The 19504-nt window shown below is 53.7% G+C and overlaps 1 protein-coding gene across 3 annotated transcripts in view; it reads left to right on the forward strand.

Moving 5' to 3' along the window:
• The window catches only part of LOC142915740 (coxsackievirus and adenovirus receptor homolog), a 67201-nt gene that overhangs the window by 18095 nt on the left and 29602 nt on the right, over positions 1 to 19504 (forward strand). For all 3 annotated transcript variants that reach the window (XM_076061440.1, XM_076061441.1, XM_076061442.1), the window contains exon 4: positions 2064 to 2216. In XM_076061440.1, coding sequence (XP_075917555.1) covers positions 2064 to 2216 — 153 coding nt within the window. The remainder of the gene's footprint in view (positions 1 to 2063; positions 2217 to 19504) is intronic.

Below are 19504 nucleotides of genomic sequence, written 5' to 3' on the forward strand. Positions count from 1 at the left end.
GGGTCTCTGTGAGTCTCTGTGTCTGCGGGTCTCTGTGGGTCTGGGCGTCTGTGGGTCTCTGTGGGTCTCTGTGGGTCTGGGTGTCTGTGGGTCTCTGTGGGTCTCTGTGGGTCTCTGTGTCTGCGGGTCTCTGGGTCTCTGTGAGTCTCTGTGGGTCTCTGTGGGTGTCTCTGTGTCTGCGGGTCTCTGTGGGTCTCTGTGGGTCTGGGTGTCTGTGGGTCTCTGTGGGTGTCTCTGTGTCTGTGGGTCTCTGTGGGTCTGGGTGTCTGTGGGTCTCTGCAGGTCTCTGTGGGTGTCTCTGTGTCTGCGGGTCTCTGGGTCTCTGTGGGTGTCTGTGTGTCTGCGGGTCTCTGGGTCTCTGTGGGTGTCTCTGTGTCTGCAGGTCTCTGTGGGTCTCTGTGGGTCTCTGTGAGTGTCTCTGTGTCTGCGGGTCTCTGTGAGTCTCTGTGGGTCTCTCTGGGTCTCTGTGTCTGTGGGTCTCTGGGTCTCTGTGAGTCTCTCTGTGTCTGCGGGTCTCTGTGGGTCTCTGTGAGTCTCTGTGTCTGCGGGTCTCTGTGGGTCTGGGCGTCTGTGGGTCTCTGTGGGTCTCTGGGTGTCTGTGGGTCTCTGTGGTTCTCTGTGGGTCTGGTTGTCTGTGGGTCTCTGTGGGTCTCTGTGGGTCTCTGTGTCTGCGGGTCTCTGTGGGTCTGGGCGTCTGTGGGTCTCTGTGGGTCTCTGGGTGTCTGTGGGTCTCTGTGGGTCTGGGTGTCTGTGGGTCTCTGTGGGTCTCTGTGGGTCTCTGTGTCTGCGGGTCTCTGGGTCTCTGTGAGTCTCTGTGGGTCTCTGTGTCTGCGGGTCTCTGTGGGTCTCTGTTGGTCTGGGTGTCTGTGGGTCTCTGTGGGTGTCTCTGTGTCTGTGGGTCTCTGTGGGTCTGGGTGTCTGTGGGTCTCTGCAGGTCTCTGTGGGTGTCTCTGTGTCTGCGGGTCTCTGGGTCTTTGTGGGTGTCTGTGGGTCTCTGTGAGTCTCTGTGAGTGTCTCTGTGTCTGTGGGTCTCTGTGAGTCTCTGTGAGTGTCTCTGTGTCTGCGGGTCTCTGTGGGTCTCTGTGGGTCTCTGTGGGTCTCTGTGTCTGTGGGTCTCTGGGTCTCTGTGAGTGTCTCTGTGTCTGCGGGTCTCTGTGGGTCTGGGTGTCTGTGGGTCTCTGTGGGTCTCTGTGGGTCTGGGTGTCTGTGGGTCTCTGTGGGTCTCTATGGGTGTCTCTGTGTCTGCACGTCTCTGTGGGTCTCTGTGAGTCTCTGTGGGTGTCTCTGTGTCTGCGGGTCTCTGTGGGTCTCTGTGAGTCTTTGTGTCTGCGGGTCTCTGTGGGTCTGGGCGTCTGTGGGTCTCTGTGGGTCTCTGTGGGTCTGGGTGTCTGTGGGTCTCTGTGGGTCTCTGTGGGTCTGGGTGTCTGTGGGTCTCTGTGGGTCTCTGTGGGTCTCTGTGTCTGCGGGTCTCTGGGTCTCTGTGAGTCTCTGTGGGTCTCTGTGGGTGTCTCTGTGTCTGCGGGTCTCTGTGGGTCTCTGTGGGTCTGGGTGTCTGTGGGTCTCTGTGGGTGTCTCTGTGTCTGTGGGTCTCTGTGGGTCTGGGTGTCTGTGGGTCTCTGTGAGTCTCTGTGAGTGTCTCTGTGTCTCTGTGTCTGTGGGTCTTTGTGAGTCTCTGTGAGTGTCTCTGTGTCTGCGGGTCTCTGTGGGTCTCTGTGAGTCTCTGTGGGTCTCTGTGGGTCTCTGTGGGTGTCTCTGTGGGTCTCTGTGAGTGTCTCTGTGTCTGTGGGTCTCTGTGGGTGTCTGTGGGTCTCTGTGAGTCTCTGTGGGTCTCTGTGAGTGTCTCTGTGGGTCTCTGTGGGTGTCTCTGTGTCTGCGGCTCTCTGTGGGTGCCCGTGGGTGTCTGGGTGCCCGTGGGTGTCTACGAGTGTTACGTGCGCACGTTGATCTTGTTTCGTCACGTGGCCACAGGCGCCAAACGGAGCGCAACAGAGAGGACTTGGGCCTGTTGTGAGCCCTTTCTCCTGCTGCCCCACCCCCACCCCCCACTGTCCCACCTGGCACAGTGAAGCCGTCCCAGCCCAGCTGCGTGGTGAACGGTTCGCTGCAGCAGGGCGAGGAGCTGTCGCTGCAGTGCCTGTCCACGGAGGGGACGTCGCCCATCAGATATCGGTGGAGCAAGGCCGGCGGGGAGGAGGGTCCCTCACCGTCCGTGCTGGGTGGGTGGCACCTCAGACGGCGCGAGGAACGTGACGAGGACGATGACGACGATGACGACGATGACGACGATGATGACTATGATGATGATGATGAGACCCACAGACTCAACACACATAGAGACCCATAGACTCACCACACAGAGACCCATAGACTCACCACACAGAGAGTCCCACAGACTCACCACACAGAGACCCATAGACTCACCACACACAGAGACCCATAGCCTCACCACACACAGAGACCCACAGACTCACCACACACAGAGACTCATAGACTCACCACACACAGAGACCCATAGACTCACCACACACAGAGACCCATAGACTCACCACACACAGAGACCCATAGACTCACCACACACAGAGACCCATAGACTCACCACACACAGAGACCCATAGTCTCACCACACACAGAGACCCATAGACTCACCACACACAGAGACCCATAGCCTCACCACACACAGAGACTCATAGAATCATCACACAGAGACTCATAGACTCATCACCACACAGAGACTCATAGACTCAGCACACACAGATACTCATAGACTCACCACACAGAGACCCATAGACTCACCACACAGAGACCCATAGACTCACCACACAGAGCCCCATAGACTCACCACACAGAGACCCATAGACTCACCACACAGAGACCCACAGACTCACCACACACAGAGACCCACAGACTCACCACACAGAGACCCATAGACTCACCACACAGAGACCCATAGACTCATCACACAGAGACCCATAGACTCACCACACACAGAGACCCATAGACTCACCACACAGAGACCCACAGACTCACCACACAGAGACCCACAGACTCACCACACAGAGACCCACAGACTCACCACACACAGAGACCCATAGACTCACCACACACAGAGACCCATAAACTCACCACACACAGAGACCCATAGACTCACCACACAGAGACCCATAGACTCACCACACAGAGACCCATAGACTCACCACACAGAGACCCATAGACTCACCACACAGAGACCCACAGACTCACCACACAGAGACCCACAGACTCACCACACACAGAGACCCATAGACTCACCACACAGAGACCCATAGACTCACCACACAGAGACCCACAGACTCACCACACAGTGACCCATAGAATCATCACACAGAGACCCACAGACTCACCACACAGAGACCCATAGACTCACCACACACAGAGACCCACAGACTCACCACACACAGAGACTCATAGACTCACCACACACAGAGACCCATAGACTCACCACACACAGAGACCCATAGACTCAACACACACAGAGACCCATAGACTCACCACACACAGAGACCCATAGACTCACCACACACAGAGACCCATAGTCTCACCACACACAGAGACCCATAGACTCACCACACACAGAGACCCATAGACTCACCACACACAGAGACTCATAGAATCAGCACACAGAGACTCATAGACTCATCACCACACAGAGACTCATAGACTCAGCACACACAGATACTCATAGACTCACCACACAGAGACCCATAGACTCACCACACAGAGACCCATAGACTCACCACACAGAGCCCCATAGACTCACCACACAGAGACCCATAGACTCACCACACAGAGACCCACAGACTCACCACACACAGAGACCCACAGACTCACCACACAGAGACCCATAGACTCACCACACAGAGACCCATAGACTCATCACACAGAGACCCATAGACTCACCACACACAGAGACCCATAGACTCACCACACAGAGACCCACAGACTCACCACACAGAGACCCACAGACTCACCACACAGAGACCCACAGACTCACCACACACAGAGACCCATAGACTCACCACACACAGAGACCCATAAACTCACCACACACAGAGACCCATAGACTCACCACACAGAGACCCATAGACTCACCACACAGAGACCCATAGACTCACCACACAGAGACCCATAGACTCACCACACAGAGACCCACAGACTCACCACACAGAGACCCACAGACTCACCACACACAGAGACCCATAGACTCACCACACAGAGACCCATAGACTCACCACACAGAGACCCACAGACTCACCACACAGTGACCCATAGAATCATCACACAGAGACCCACAGACTCACCACACAGAGACCCACAGACTCACCACACACAGAGACCCATAGACTCACAAAGAGACCCACAGACTCACCACACAGAGACCCACAGACTCACCACACACAGAGACCCACAGACTCACTCACACAGAGACCCACAGACTCACCACACACAGAGACCCACAGACTCACCACACAGAGACCCATAGACTCATCACACACAGAGACCAACAGACTCACCACACACAGAGACCCACAGACTCACCACACAGACACCCACAGACTCACCACACAGAGACTCATAGACTCACCACACAGAGACCCACAGACTCACCACACAGAGACTCACAAACTCACCACACACAGAGACCCACAGACTCACCACACAGAGACCCACAGACTCACCACACACAGAGACCCACAGACTCACCACACAGAGACCCACAGACTCACCACACAGAGACCCACAGACTCACTACACAGAGCCCACAGACTCACCACACACAGAGACCCACAGACTCATCACACAGAGACCCACAGACTCACCACACAGAGACCCACAGACTCACCACACAGAGACCCACAGACTCACCACACAGAGACCCATAGACTCACCACACACAGAGACCCACAGACTCACCACACACAGACCCACAGACTCACCACACACAGAGACCCACAGACTCACCACACAGAGACCCACAGACTCACCACACAGAGACCCACAGACTCACCACACAGAGACCCATAGACTCACCACACACAGAGACCCATAGACTCACCACACAGAGACCCACAGACTCACCACACAGACCCACAGACTCTCCACACACAGAGACCCATAGACTCACAAAGAGACCCACAGACTCACCACACAGAGAGTCCCACAGACTCACCACACAGAGACCCATAGACTCACCACACACAGAGACCCATAGACTCACCACACACAGAGACCCACAGACTCACCACACACAGAGACTCATAGACTCACCACACACAGAGACCCATAGACTCACCACACACAGAGACCCATAGACTCACCACACACAGAGACCCATAGACTCACCACACACAGAGACCCATAGACTCACCACACACAGAGACCCATAGACTCACCACACACAGAGACCCATAGACTCACCACACACAGAGACCCATAGTCTCACCACACACAGAGACCCATAGACTTACCACACACAGAGACCCATAGACTCACCACACACAGAGACCCACAGACTCACCACACACAGAGACCCATAGACTCACCACACACAGAGACCCACAGACTCACCACACACAGAGACTCATAGACTCACCACACACAGAGACCCATAGACTCACCACACACAGAGACCCATAGACTCACCACACACAGAGACCCATAGACTCACCACACACAGAGACCCATAGACTCACCACACACAGAGACCCATAGTCTCACCACACACAGAGACCCATAGTCTCACCACACACAGAAACCCATAGACTTACCACACACAGAGACCCATAGACTCACCACACACAGAGACCCACAGACTCACCACACACAGAGACCCATAGACTCACCACACACAGAGACCCACAGACTCACCACACACAGAGACTCATAGACTCACCACACACAGAGACCCATAGACTCACCACACACAGAGACCCATAGACTCACCACACACAGAGACCCATAGACTCACCACACACAGAGACCCATAGACTCACCACACACAGAGACCCATAGACTCACCACACACAGAGACCCATAGACTCACCACACACAGAGACCCATAGTCTCACCACACACAGAGACCCATAGTCTCACCACACACAGAGACCCATAGACTTACCACACACAGAGACCCATAGACTCACCACACACAGAGACTCATAGAATCAGCACACAGAGACTCATAGACTCATCACCACACAGAGACTCATAGACTCAGCACACACAGATACTCATAGACTCACCACACAGAGACCCATAGACTCACCACACAGAGACCCATAGACTCACCACACAGAGCCCCATAGACTCACCACACAGAGACCCACAGACTCACCACACAGAGACCCATAGACTCACCACACAGAGACCCACAGACTCACCACACACAGAGACCCACAGACTCACCACACAGAGACCCATAGACTCACCACACAGAGACCCATAGACTCATCACACAGAGACCCATAGACTCACCACACACAGAGACCCATAGACTCACCACACAGAGACCCACAGACTCACCACACAGAGACCCACCACACAGAGACCCACAGACTCACCACACACAGAGACCCATAGACTCACCACACACAGAGACCCATAAACTCACCACACACAGAGACCCATAGACTCACCACACAGAGACCCATAGACTCACCACACAGAGACCCATAGACTCACCACACAGAGACCCATAGACTCACCACACAGAGACCCACAGACTCACCACACAGAGACCCACAGACTCACCACACACAGAGACCCATAGACTCACCACACAGAGACCCATAGACTCACCACACAGAGACTCACCACACAGAGACCCATAGAATCATCACACAGAGACCCACAGACTCACCACACAGAGACCCACAGACTAACCACACACAGAGACCCATAGACTCACAAAGAGACCCACAGACTCACCACACAGAGACCCACAGACTCACCACACACAGAGACCCACAGACTCACTCACACAGAGACCCACAGACTCACCACACACAGAGACCCACAGACTCACCACACAGAGACCCATAGACTCACCACACAGAGACCCACAGACTCACCACACACAGAGACCCACAGACTCACCACACAGAGACCCATAGACTCACCACACAGAGACCCATAGACTCATCACACACAGAGACCAACAGACTCACCACACACAGAGACCCACAGACTCACCACACAGAGACCCACAGACTCACCACACAGAGACCCACAGACTCACCACACAGAGACCCACAGACTCACCACACAGAGACCCATAGACTCACCACACACAGAGACCCACAGACTCACCACACACAGACCCACAGACTCACCACACACAGACCCACAGACTCACCACACACAGAGACCCACAGACTCACCACACAGAGACCCACAGACTCACCACACAGAGACCCACAGACTCACCACACAGAGACCCATAGACTCACCACACAGAGACCCACAGACTCACCACACAGAGACCCACAGACTCTCCACACACAGAGACCCATAGACTCACAAAGAGACCCACAGACTCACCACACAGAGAGTCCCACAGACTCACCACACAGAGACCCATAGACTCACCACACACAGAGACCCATAGACTCACCACACACAGAGACCCATAGACTCACCACACACAGAGACCCACAGACTCACCACACACAGAGACTCATAGACTCACCACACACAGAGACCCATAGACTCACCACACACAGAGACCCATAGACTCACCACACAGAGACCCATAGACTCACCACACAGAGCCCCATAGACTCACCACACAGAGACCCACAGACTCACCACACAGAGACCCATAGACTCACCACACAGAGACCCACAGACTCACCACACACAGAGACCCACAGACTCACCACACAGAGACCCATAGACTCACCACACAGAGACCCATAGACTCATCACACAGAGACCCATAGACTCACCACACACAGAGACCCATAGACTCACCACACAGAGACCCACAGACTCACCACACAGAGACCCACCACACAGAGACCCACAGACTCACCACACACAGAGACCCATAGACTCACCACACACAGAGACCCATAAACTCACCACACACAGAGACCCATAGACTCACCACACAGAGACCCATAGACTCACCACACAGAGACCCATAGACTCACCACACAGAGACCCATAGACTCACCACACAGAGACCCACAGACTCACCACACAGAGACCCACAGACTCACCACACACAGAGACCCATAGACTCACCACACAGAGACCCATAGACTCACCACACAGAGACTCACCACACAGAGACCCATAGAATCATCACACAGAGACCCACAGACTCACCACACAGAGACCCACAGACTAACCACACACAGAGACCCATAGACTCACAAAGAGACCCACAGACTCACCACACAGAGACCCACAGACTCACCACACACAGAGACCCACAGACTCACTCACACAGAGACCCACAGACTCACCACACACAGAGACCCACAGACTCACCACACAGAGACCCATAGACTCACCACACAGAGACCCACAGACTCACCACACACAGAGACCCACAGACTCACCACACAGAGACCCATAGACTCACCACACAGAGACCCATAGACTCATCACACACAGAGACCAACAGACTCACCACACACAGAGACCCACAGACTCACCACACAGAGACCCACAGACTCACCACACAGAGACCCACAGACTCACCACACAGAGACCCACAGACTCACCACACAGAGACCCATAGACTCACCACACACAGAGACCCACAGACTCACCACACACAGACCCACAGACTCACCACACACAGACCCACAGACTCACCACACACAGAGACCCACAGACTCACCACACAGAGACCCACAGACTCACCACACAGAGACCCACAGACTCACCACACAGAGACCCATAGACTCACCACACAGAGACCCACAGACTCACCACACAGAGACCCACAGACTCTCCACACACAGAGACCCATAGACTCACAAAGAGACCCACAGACTCACCACACAGAGAGTCCCACAGACTCACCACACAGAGACCCATAGACTCACCACACACAGAGACCCATAGACTCACCACACACAGAGACCCATAGACTCACCACACACAGAGACCCACAGACTCACCACACACAGAGACTCATAGACTCACCACACACAGAGACCCATAGACTCACCACACACAGAGACCCATAGACTCACCACACACAGAGACCCATAGACTCACCACACACAGAGACCCATAGACTCACCACACACAGAGACCCATAGACTCACCACACACAGAGACCCATAGACTCACCACACACAGAGACCATAGTCTCACCACACACAGATACCCATAGACTTACCACACACAGAGACCCATAGACTCACCACACACAGAGACCCATAGACTCACCACACACAGAGACCCATAGACTCACCACACACAGAGACCCACAGACTCACCACACACAGAGACTCATAGACTCACCACACACAGAGACCCATAGACTCTCCACACACAGAGACCCATAGACTCACCACACACAGATACTTATAGACTCACCACACAGAGACCCATAGACTCACCACACAGAGACCCATAGACTCACCACACAGAGACCCATAGACTCACAACACAGAGACCCACAGACTCACCACACAGAGACCCATAGACTCACCACACAGAGACCCACAGACTCACCACACACAGAGACCCACAGACTCACCACACAGAGACCCATAGACTCACCACACAGAGACCCATAGACTCATCACACAGAGACCCATAGACTCACCACACATAGAGACCCATAGACTCACCATGCAGAGACCCACAGACTCACCACACAGAGACCCACAGACTCACCACACAGAGACCCACAGACTCACCACACACAGAGACCCATAGACTCACCACACACAGAGACCCATAAACTCACCACACACAGAGACCCATAGACTCACCACACAGAGACCCATAGACTCACCACACAGAGACCCATAGACTCACCACACAGAGACCCATAGACTCACCACACAGAGACCCACAGACTCACCACACAGAGACCCACAGACTCACCACACACAGAGACCCGTAGACTCACCACACAGAGACCCATAGACTCACCACACACAGAGACCCACAGACTCACCACACACAGACCCACAGACTCACCACACACAGACCCACAGACTCACCACACACAGAGACCCACAGACTCACCACACAGAGACCCACAGACTCACCACACAGAGACCCACAGACTCACCACACAGAGACCCATAGACTCACCACACAGAGACCCACAGACTCACCACACAGAGACCCACAGACTCTCCACACACAGAGACCCATAGACTCACAAAGAGACCCACAGACTCACCACACAGAGAGTCCCACAGACTCACCACACAGAGACCCATAGACTCACCACACACAGAGACCCATAGACTCACCACACACAGAGACCCATAGACTCACCACACACAGAGACCCACAGACTCACCACACACAGAGACTCATAGACTCACCACACACAGAGACCCATAGACTCACCACACACAGAGACCCATAGACTCACCACACAGAGACCCATAGACTCACCACACAGAGCCCCATAGACTCACCACACAGAGACCCACAGACTCACCACACAGAGACCCATAGACTCACCACACAGAGACCCACAGACTCACCACACACAGAGACCCACAGACTCACCACACAGAGACCCATAGACTCACCACACAGAGACCCATAGACTCATCACACAGAGACCCATAGACTCACCACACACAGAGACCCATAGACTCACCACACAGAGACCCACAGACTCACCACACAGAGACCCACCACACAGAGACCCACAGACTCACCACACACAGAGACCCATAGACTCACCACACACAGAGACCCATAAACTCACCACACACAGAGACCCATAGACTCACCACACAGAGACCCATAGACTCACCACACAGAGACCCATAGACTCACCACACAGAGACCCATAGACTCACCACACAGAGACCCACAGACTCACCACACAGAGACCCACAGACTCACCACACACAGAGACCCATAGACTCACCACACAGAGACCCATAGACTCACCACACAGAGACTCACCACACAGAGACCCATAGAATCATCACACAGAGACCCACAGACTCACCACACAGAGACCCACAGACTAACCACACACAGAGACCCATAGACTCACAAAGAGACCCACAGACTCACCACACAGAGACCCACAGACTCACCACACACAGAGACCCACAGACTCACTCACACAGAGACCCACAGACTCACCACACACAGAGACCCACAGACTCACCACACAGAGACCCATAGACTCACCACACAGAGACCCACAGACTCACCACACACAGAGACCCACAGACTCACCACACAGAGACCCATAGACTCACCACACAGAGACCCATAGACTCATCACACACAGAGACCAACAGACTCACCACACACAGAGACCCACAGACTCACCACACAGAGACCCACAGACTCACCACACAGAGACCCACAGACTCACCACACAGAGACCCACAGACTCACCACACAGAGACCCATAGACTCACCACACACAGAGACCCACAGACTCACCACACACAGACCCACAGACTCACCACACACAGACCCACAGACTCACCACACACAGAGACCCACAGACTCACCACACAGAGACCCACAGACTCACCACACAGAGACCCACAGACTCACCACACAGAGACCCATAGACTCACCACACAGAGACCCACAGACTCACCACACAGAGACCCACAGACTCTCCACACACAGAGACCCATAGACTCACAAAGAGACCCACAGACTCACCACACAGAGAGTCCCACAGACTCACCACACAGAGACCCATAGACTCACCACACACAGAGACCCATAGACTCACCACACACAGAGACCCATAGACTCACCACACACAGAGACCCACAGACTCACCACACACAGAGACTCATAGACTCACCACACACAGAGACCCATAGACTCACCACACACAGAGACCCATAGACTCACCACACACAGAGACCCATAGACTCACCACACACACAGACCCATAGACTCACCACACACAGAGACCCATAGACTCACCACACACAGAGACCCATAGACTCACCACACACAGAGACCATAGTCTCACCACACACAGATACCCATAGACTTACCACACACAGAGACCCATAGACTCACCACACACAGAGACCCATAGACTCACCACACACAGAGACCCATAGACTCACCACACACAGAGACCCACAGACTCACCACACACAGAGACTCATAGACTCACCACACACAGAGACCCATAGACTCTCCACACACAGAGACCCATAGACTCACCACACACAGATACTTATAGACTCACCACACAGAGACCCATAGACTCACCACACAGAGACCCATAGACTCACCACACAGAGACCCATAGACTCACAACACAGAGACCCACAGACTCACCACACAGAGACCCATAGACTCACCACACAGAGACCCACAGACTCACCACACACAGAGACCCACAGACTCACCACACAGAGACCCATAGACTCACCACACAGAGACCCATAGACTCATCACACAGAGACCCATAGACTCACCACACATAGAGACCCATAGACTCACCATACAGAGACCCACAGACTCACCACACAGAGACCCACAGACTCACCACACAGAGACCCACAGACTCACCACACACAGAGACCCATAGACTCACCACACACAGAGACCCATAAACTCACCACACACAGAGACCCATAGACTCACCACACAGAGACCCATAGACTCACCACACAGAGACCCATAGACTCACCACACAGAGACCCATAGACTCACCACACAGAGACCCACAGACTCACCACACAGAGACCCACAGACTCACCACACACAGAGACCCGTAGACTCACCACACAGAGACCCATAGACTCACCACACAGAGACCCACAGACTCACCACACAGAGACCCATAGAATCATCACACAGAGACCCACAGACTCACTGCACAGAGACCCACAGACTCACCACACACAGAGACCCATAGACTCACAAAGAGACCCACAGACTCACCACACACAGAGACCCACAGACTCACCACACAGAGACCCATAGACTCACCACACAGAGACCCACAGACTCACCACACACAGAGACCCACAGACTCACCACACAGAGACCCATAGACTCACCACACAGAGACCCATAGACTCATCACACACAGAGACCAACAGACTCACCACACACAGAGACCCACAGACTCACCACACAGACACCCACAGACTCACCACACAGAGACTCATAGACTCACCACACAGAGACCCACAGACTCACCACACAGAGACTCACAAACTCACCACACACAGAGACCCACAGACTCACCACACAGAGACCCATAGAATCATCACACAGAGACCCACAGACTCACCACACAGAGACCCACAGACTCACCACACACAGAGACCCATAGACTCACAAAGAGACCCACAGACTCACCACACAGAGACCCATAGACTCACCACACAGAGACCCACAGACTCATCACACACAGAGACCCACAGACTCACCACACAGAGACCCATAGACTCACCACACAGAGACCCATAGACTCATCACACACAGAGACCAACATACTCACCACACACAGAGACCCACAGACTCACCACACAGACACCCACAGACTCACCACACAGAGACTCATAGACTCACCACACAGAGACCCACAGACTCACCACACAGAGACTCACAAACTCACCACACACAGAGACCCACAGACTCACCACACAGAGACCCACAGACTCACCACACAGAGACCCACAGACTCACCACACACAGAGACCCACAGACTCACCACACAGAGACCCACAGACTCACCACACAGAGACCCACAGACTCACCACACAGAGACCCACAGACTCACCACACAGAGACCCATAGACTCACCACACACAGAGACCCACAGACTCACCACACACAGACCCACAGACTCACCACACACAGACCCACAGACTCACCACACACAGAGACCCACAGACTCACCACACAGAGACCCACAGACTCACCACACAGAGACCCACAGACTCACCACATAGAGACCCATAGACTCACCACACAGAGACCCACAGACTCACCACACAGAGACCCACAGACTCTCCACACACAGAGACCCATAGACTCACAAAGAGACCCACAGACTCACCACACAGAGACTCCCACAGACTCACCACACAGAGACCCATAGACTCACCACACACAGAGACCCATAGACTCACCACACACAGAGACCCATAGACTCACCACACACAGAGACCCACAGACTCACCACACACAGAGACTCATAGACTCACCACACACAGAGACCCATAGACTCACCACACACAGAGACCCATAGACTCACCACACACAGAGACCCATAGACTCACCACACACAGAGACCCATAGACTCACCACACACAGAGACCCATAGACTCACCACACACAGAGACCCATAGACTCACCACACACAGAGACCATAGTCTCACCACACACAGATACCCATAGACTTACCACACACAGAGACCCATAGACTCACCACACACAGAGACCCATAGACTCACCACACACAGAGACCCATAGACTCACCACACACAGAGACCCACAGACTCACCACACACAGAGACTCATAGACTCACCACACACAGAGACCCATAGACTCTCCACACACAGAGACCCATAGACTCACCACACACAGAGACCCATAGACTCACCACACACAGAGACTCATAGACTCAGCACACACAGATACTTATAGACTCACCACACAGAGACCCATAGACTCACCACACAGAGACCCATAGACTCACCACACAGAGACCCATAGACTCACCACACAGAGACCCACAGACTCACCACACAGAGACCCATAGACTCACCACACAGAGACCCACAGACTCACCACACACAGAGACCCACAGACTCACCACACAGAGACCCATAGACTCACCACACAGAGACCCATAGACTCATCACACAGAGACCCATAGACTCACCACACATAGAGACCCATAGACTCACCATACAGAGACCCACAGACTCACCACACAGAGACCCACAGACTCACCACACAGAGACCCACAGACTCACCACACACAGAGACCCATAGACTCACCACACACAGAGACCCATAAACTCACCACACACAGAGACCCATAGACTCACCACACAGAGACCCATAGACTCACCACACAGAGACCCATAGACTCACCACACAGAGACCCATAGACTCACCACACAGAGACCCACAGACTCACCACACAGAGACCCACAGACTCACCACACACAGAGACCCGTAGACTCACCACACAGAGACCCATAGACTCACCACACAGAGACCCACAGACTCACCACACAGAGACCCATAGAATCATCACACAGAGACCCACAGACTCACCGCACAGAGACCCACAGACTCACCACACACAGAGACCCATAGACTCACAAAGAGACCCACAGACTCACCACACAGAGACCCACAGACTCACCACACACAGAGACCCACAGACTCACTCCCACAGAGACCCACAGACTCACCACACACAGAGACCCATAGACTCACCACACAGAGACCCACAGACTCACCACACAGAGACCCATAGACTCACCACACAGAGACCCACAGACTCACCACACACAGAGACCCACAGACTCACCACACAGAGACCCATAGACTCACCACACAGAGACCCATAGACTCATCACACAGAGACCCATAGACTCACCACACATAGAGACCCATAGACTCACCATACAGAGACCCACAGACTCACCACACAGAGACCCACAGACTCACCACACAGAGACCCACAGACTCACCACACACAGAGACCCATAGACTCACCACACACAGAGACCCATAAACTCACCACACACAGAGACCCATAGACTCACCACACAGAGACCCATAGACTCACCACACAGAGACCCATAGACTCACCACACAGAGACCCATAGACTCACCACACAGAGACCCATAGACTCACCACACAGAGACCCACAGACTCACCACACACAGAGACCCGTAGACTCACCACACAGAGACCCATAGACTCACCACACAGAGACCCACAGACTCACCACACAGAGACCCATAGAATCATCACACAGAGACCCACAGACTCACCGCACAGAGACCCACAGACTCACCACACACAGAGACCCATAGACTCACAAAGAGACCCACAGACTCACCACACAGAGACCCACAGACTCACTCCCACAGAGACCCACAGACTCACCACACACAGAGACCCACAGACTCACCACACAGAGACCCATAGACTCACCACACAGAGACCCACAGACTCACCACACACAGAGACCCACAGACTCACCACACAGAGACCCATAGACTCACCACACAGAGACCCATAGACTCATCACACACAGAGATCAACAGACTCACCACACACAGAGACCCACAGACTCACCACACAGACACCCACAGACTCACCACACAGAGACTCATAGACTCACCACACAGAGACCCACAGACTCACCACACAGAGACTCACAAACTCACCACACACAGAGACCCACAGACTCACCACACAGAGACCCATAGAATCATCACACAGAGACCCACAGACTCACCACACAGAGACCCACAGACTCACCACACACAGAGACCCATAGACTCACAAAGAGACCCACAGACTCACCACACAGAGACCCATAGACTCACCACACAGAGACCCACAGACTCATCACACACAGAGACCCACAGACTCACCACACAGAGACCCATAGACTCACCACACAGAGACCCATAGACTCATCACACACAGAGACCAACATACTCACCACACACAGAGACCCACAGACTCACCACACAGACACCCACAGACTCACCACACAGAGACTCATAGACTCACCACACAGAGACCCACAGACTCACCACACAGAGACTCACAAACTCACCACACACAGAGACCCACAGACTCACCACACAGAGACCCACAGACTCACCACACAGAGACCCACAGACTCACCACACACAGAGACCCACAGACTCACCACACAGAGACCCACAGACTCACCACACAGAGACCCACAGACTCACCACACAGAGACCCACAGACTCACCACACAGAGACCCATAGACTCACCACACACAGAGACCCACAGACTCACCACACACAGACCCACAGACTCACCACACACAGACCCACAGACTCACCACACACAGAGACCCACAGACTCACCACACAGAGACCCACAGACTCACCACACAGAGACCCACAGACTCACCACATAGAGACCCATAGACTCACCACACAGAGACCCACAGACTCACCACACAGAGACCCACAGACTCTCCACACACAGAGACCCATAGACTCACAAAGAGACCCACAGACTCACCACACAGAGACTCCCACAGACTCACCACACAGAGACCCATAGACTCACCACACACAGAGACCCATAGACTCACCACACACAGAGACCCATAGACTCACCACACACAGAGACCCACAGACTCACCACACACAGAGACTCATAGACTCACCACACACAGAGACCCATAGACTCACCACACACAGAGACCCATAGACTCACCACACACAGAGACCCATAGACTCACCACACACAGAGACCCATAGACTCACCACACACAGAGACCCATAGACTCACCACACACAGAGACCCATAGACTCACCACACACAGAGACCATAGTCTCACCACACACAGATACCCATAGACTTACCACACACAGAGACCCATAGACTCACCACACACAGAGACCCATAGACTCACCACACACAGAGACCCATAGACTCACCACACACAGAGACCCACAGACTCACCACACACAGAGACTCATAGACTCACCACACACAGAGACCCATAGACTCTCCACACACAGAGACCCATAGACTCACCACACACAGAGACCCATAGACTCACCACACACAGAGACTCATAGACTCAGCACACACAGATACTTATAGACTCACCACACAGAGACCCATAGACTCACCACACAGAGACCCATAGACTCACCACACAGAGACCCATAGACTCACCACACAGAGACCCACAGACTCACCACACAGAGACCCATAGACTCACCACACAGAGACCCACAGACTCACCACACACAGAGACCCACAGACTCACCACACAGAGACCCATAGACTCACCACACAGAGACCCATAGACTCATCACACAGAGACCCATAGACTCACCACACATAGAGACCCATAGACTCACCATACAGAGACCCACAGACTCACCACACAGAGACCCACAGACTCACCACACAGAGACCCACAGACTCACCACACACAGAGACCCATAGACTCACCACACACAGAGACCCATAAACTCACCACACACAGAGACCCATAGACTCACCACACAGAGACCCATAGACTCACCACACAGAGACCCATAGACTCACCACACAGAGACCCATAGACTCACCACACAGAGACCCACAGACTCACCACACAGAGACCCACAGACTCACCACACACAGAGACCCGTAGACTCACCACACAGAGACCCATAGACTCACCACACAGAGACCCACAGACTCACCACACAGAGACCCATAGAATCATCACACAGAGACCCACAGACTCACCGCACAGAGACCCACAGACTCACCACACACAGAGACCCATAGACTCACAAAGAGACCCACAGACTCACCACACAGAGACCCACAGACTCACCACACACAGAGACCCACAGACTCACTCCCACAGAGACCCACAGACTCACCACACACAGAGACCCACAGACTCACCACACAGAGACCCATAGACTCACCACACAGAGACCCACAGACTCACCACACACAGAGACCCACAGACTCACCACACAGAGACCCATAGACTCACCACACAGAGACCCATAGACTCATCACACACAGAGACCAACAGACTCACCACACACAGAGACCCACAGACTCACCACACAGACACCCACAGACTCACCACACAGAGACTCATAGACTCACCACACAGAGACCCACAGACTCACCACACAGAGACTCACAAACTCACCACACACAGAGACCCACAGACTCACCACACAGAGACCCATAGAATCATCACACAGAGACCCACAGACTCACCACACAGAGACCCACAGACTCACCACACACAGAGACCCATAGACTCACAAAGAGACCCACAGACTCACCACACAGAGACCCATAGACTCACCACACAGAGACCCACAGACTCATCACACACAGAGACCCACAGACTCAACACACAGAGACCCATAGACTCACCACACAGAGACCCATAGACTCATCACACACAGAGACCAACATACTCACCACACACAGAGACCCACAGACTCACCACACAGACACCCACAGACTCACCACACAGAGACTCATAGACTCACCACACAGAGACCCACAGACTCACCACACAGAGACTCAC

This window comes from Petromyzon marinus, unplaced genomic scaffold (genome assembly GCF_048934315.1).
Source record: "Petromyzon marinus isolate PM22_M1 ecotype Great Lakes invasive population unplaced genomic scaffold, UKy_Petmar_22M1.pri1.0 PM_G_Scaffold_34, whole genome shotgun sequence".
Taxonomy (NCBI): Eukaryota; Metazoa; Chordata; class Hyperoartia; order Petromyzontiformes; family Petromyzontidae; genus Petromyzon; species Petromyzon marinus.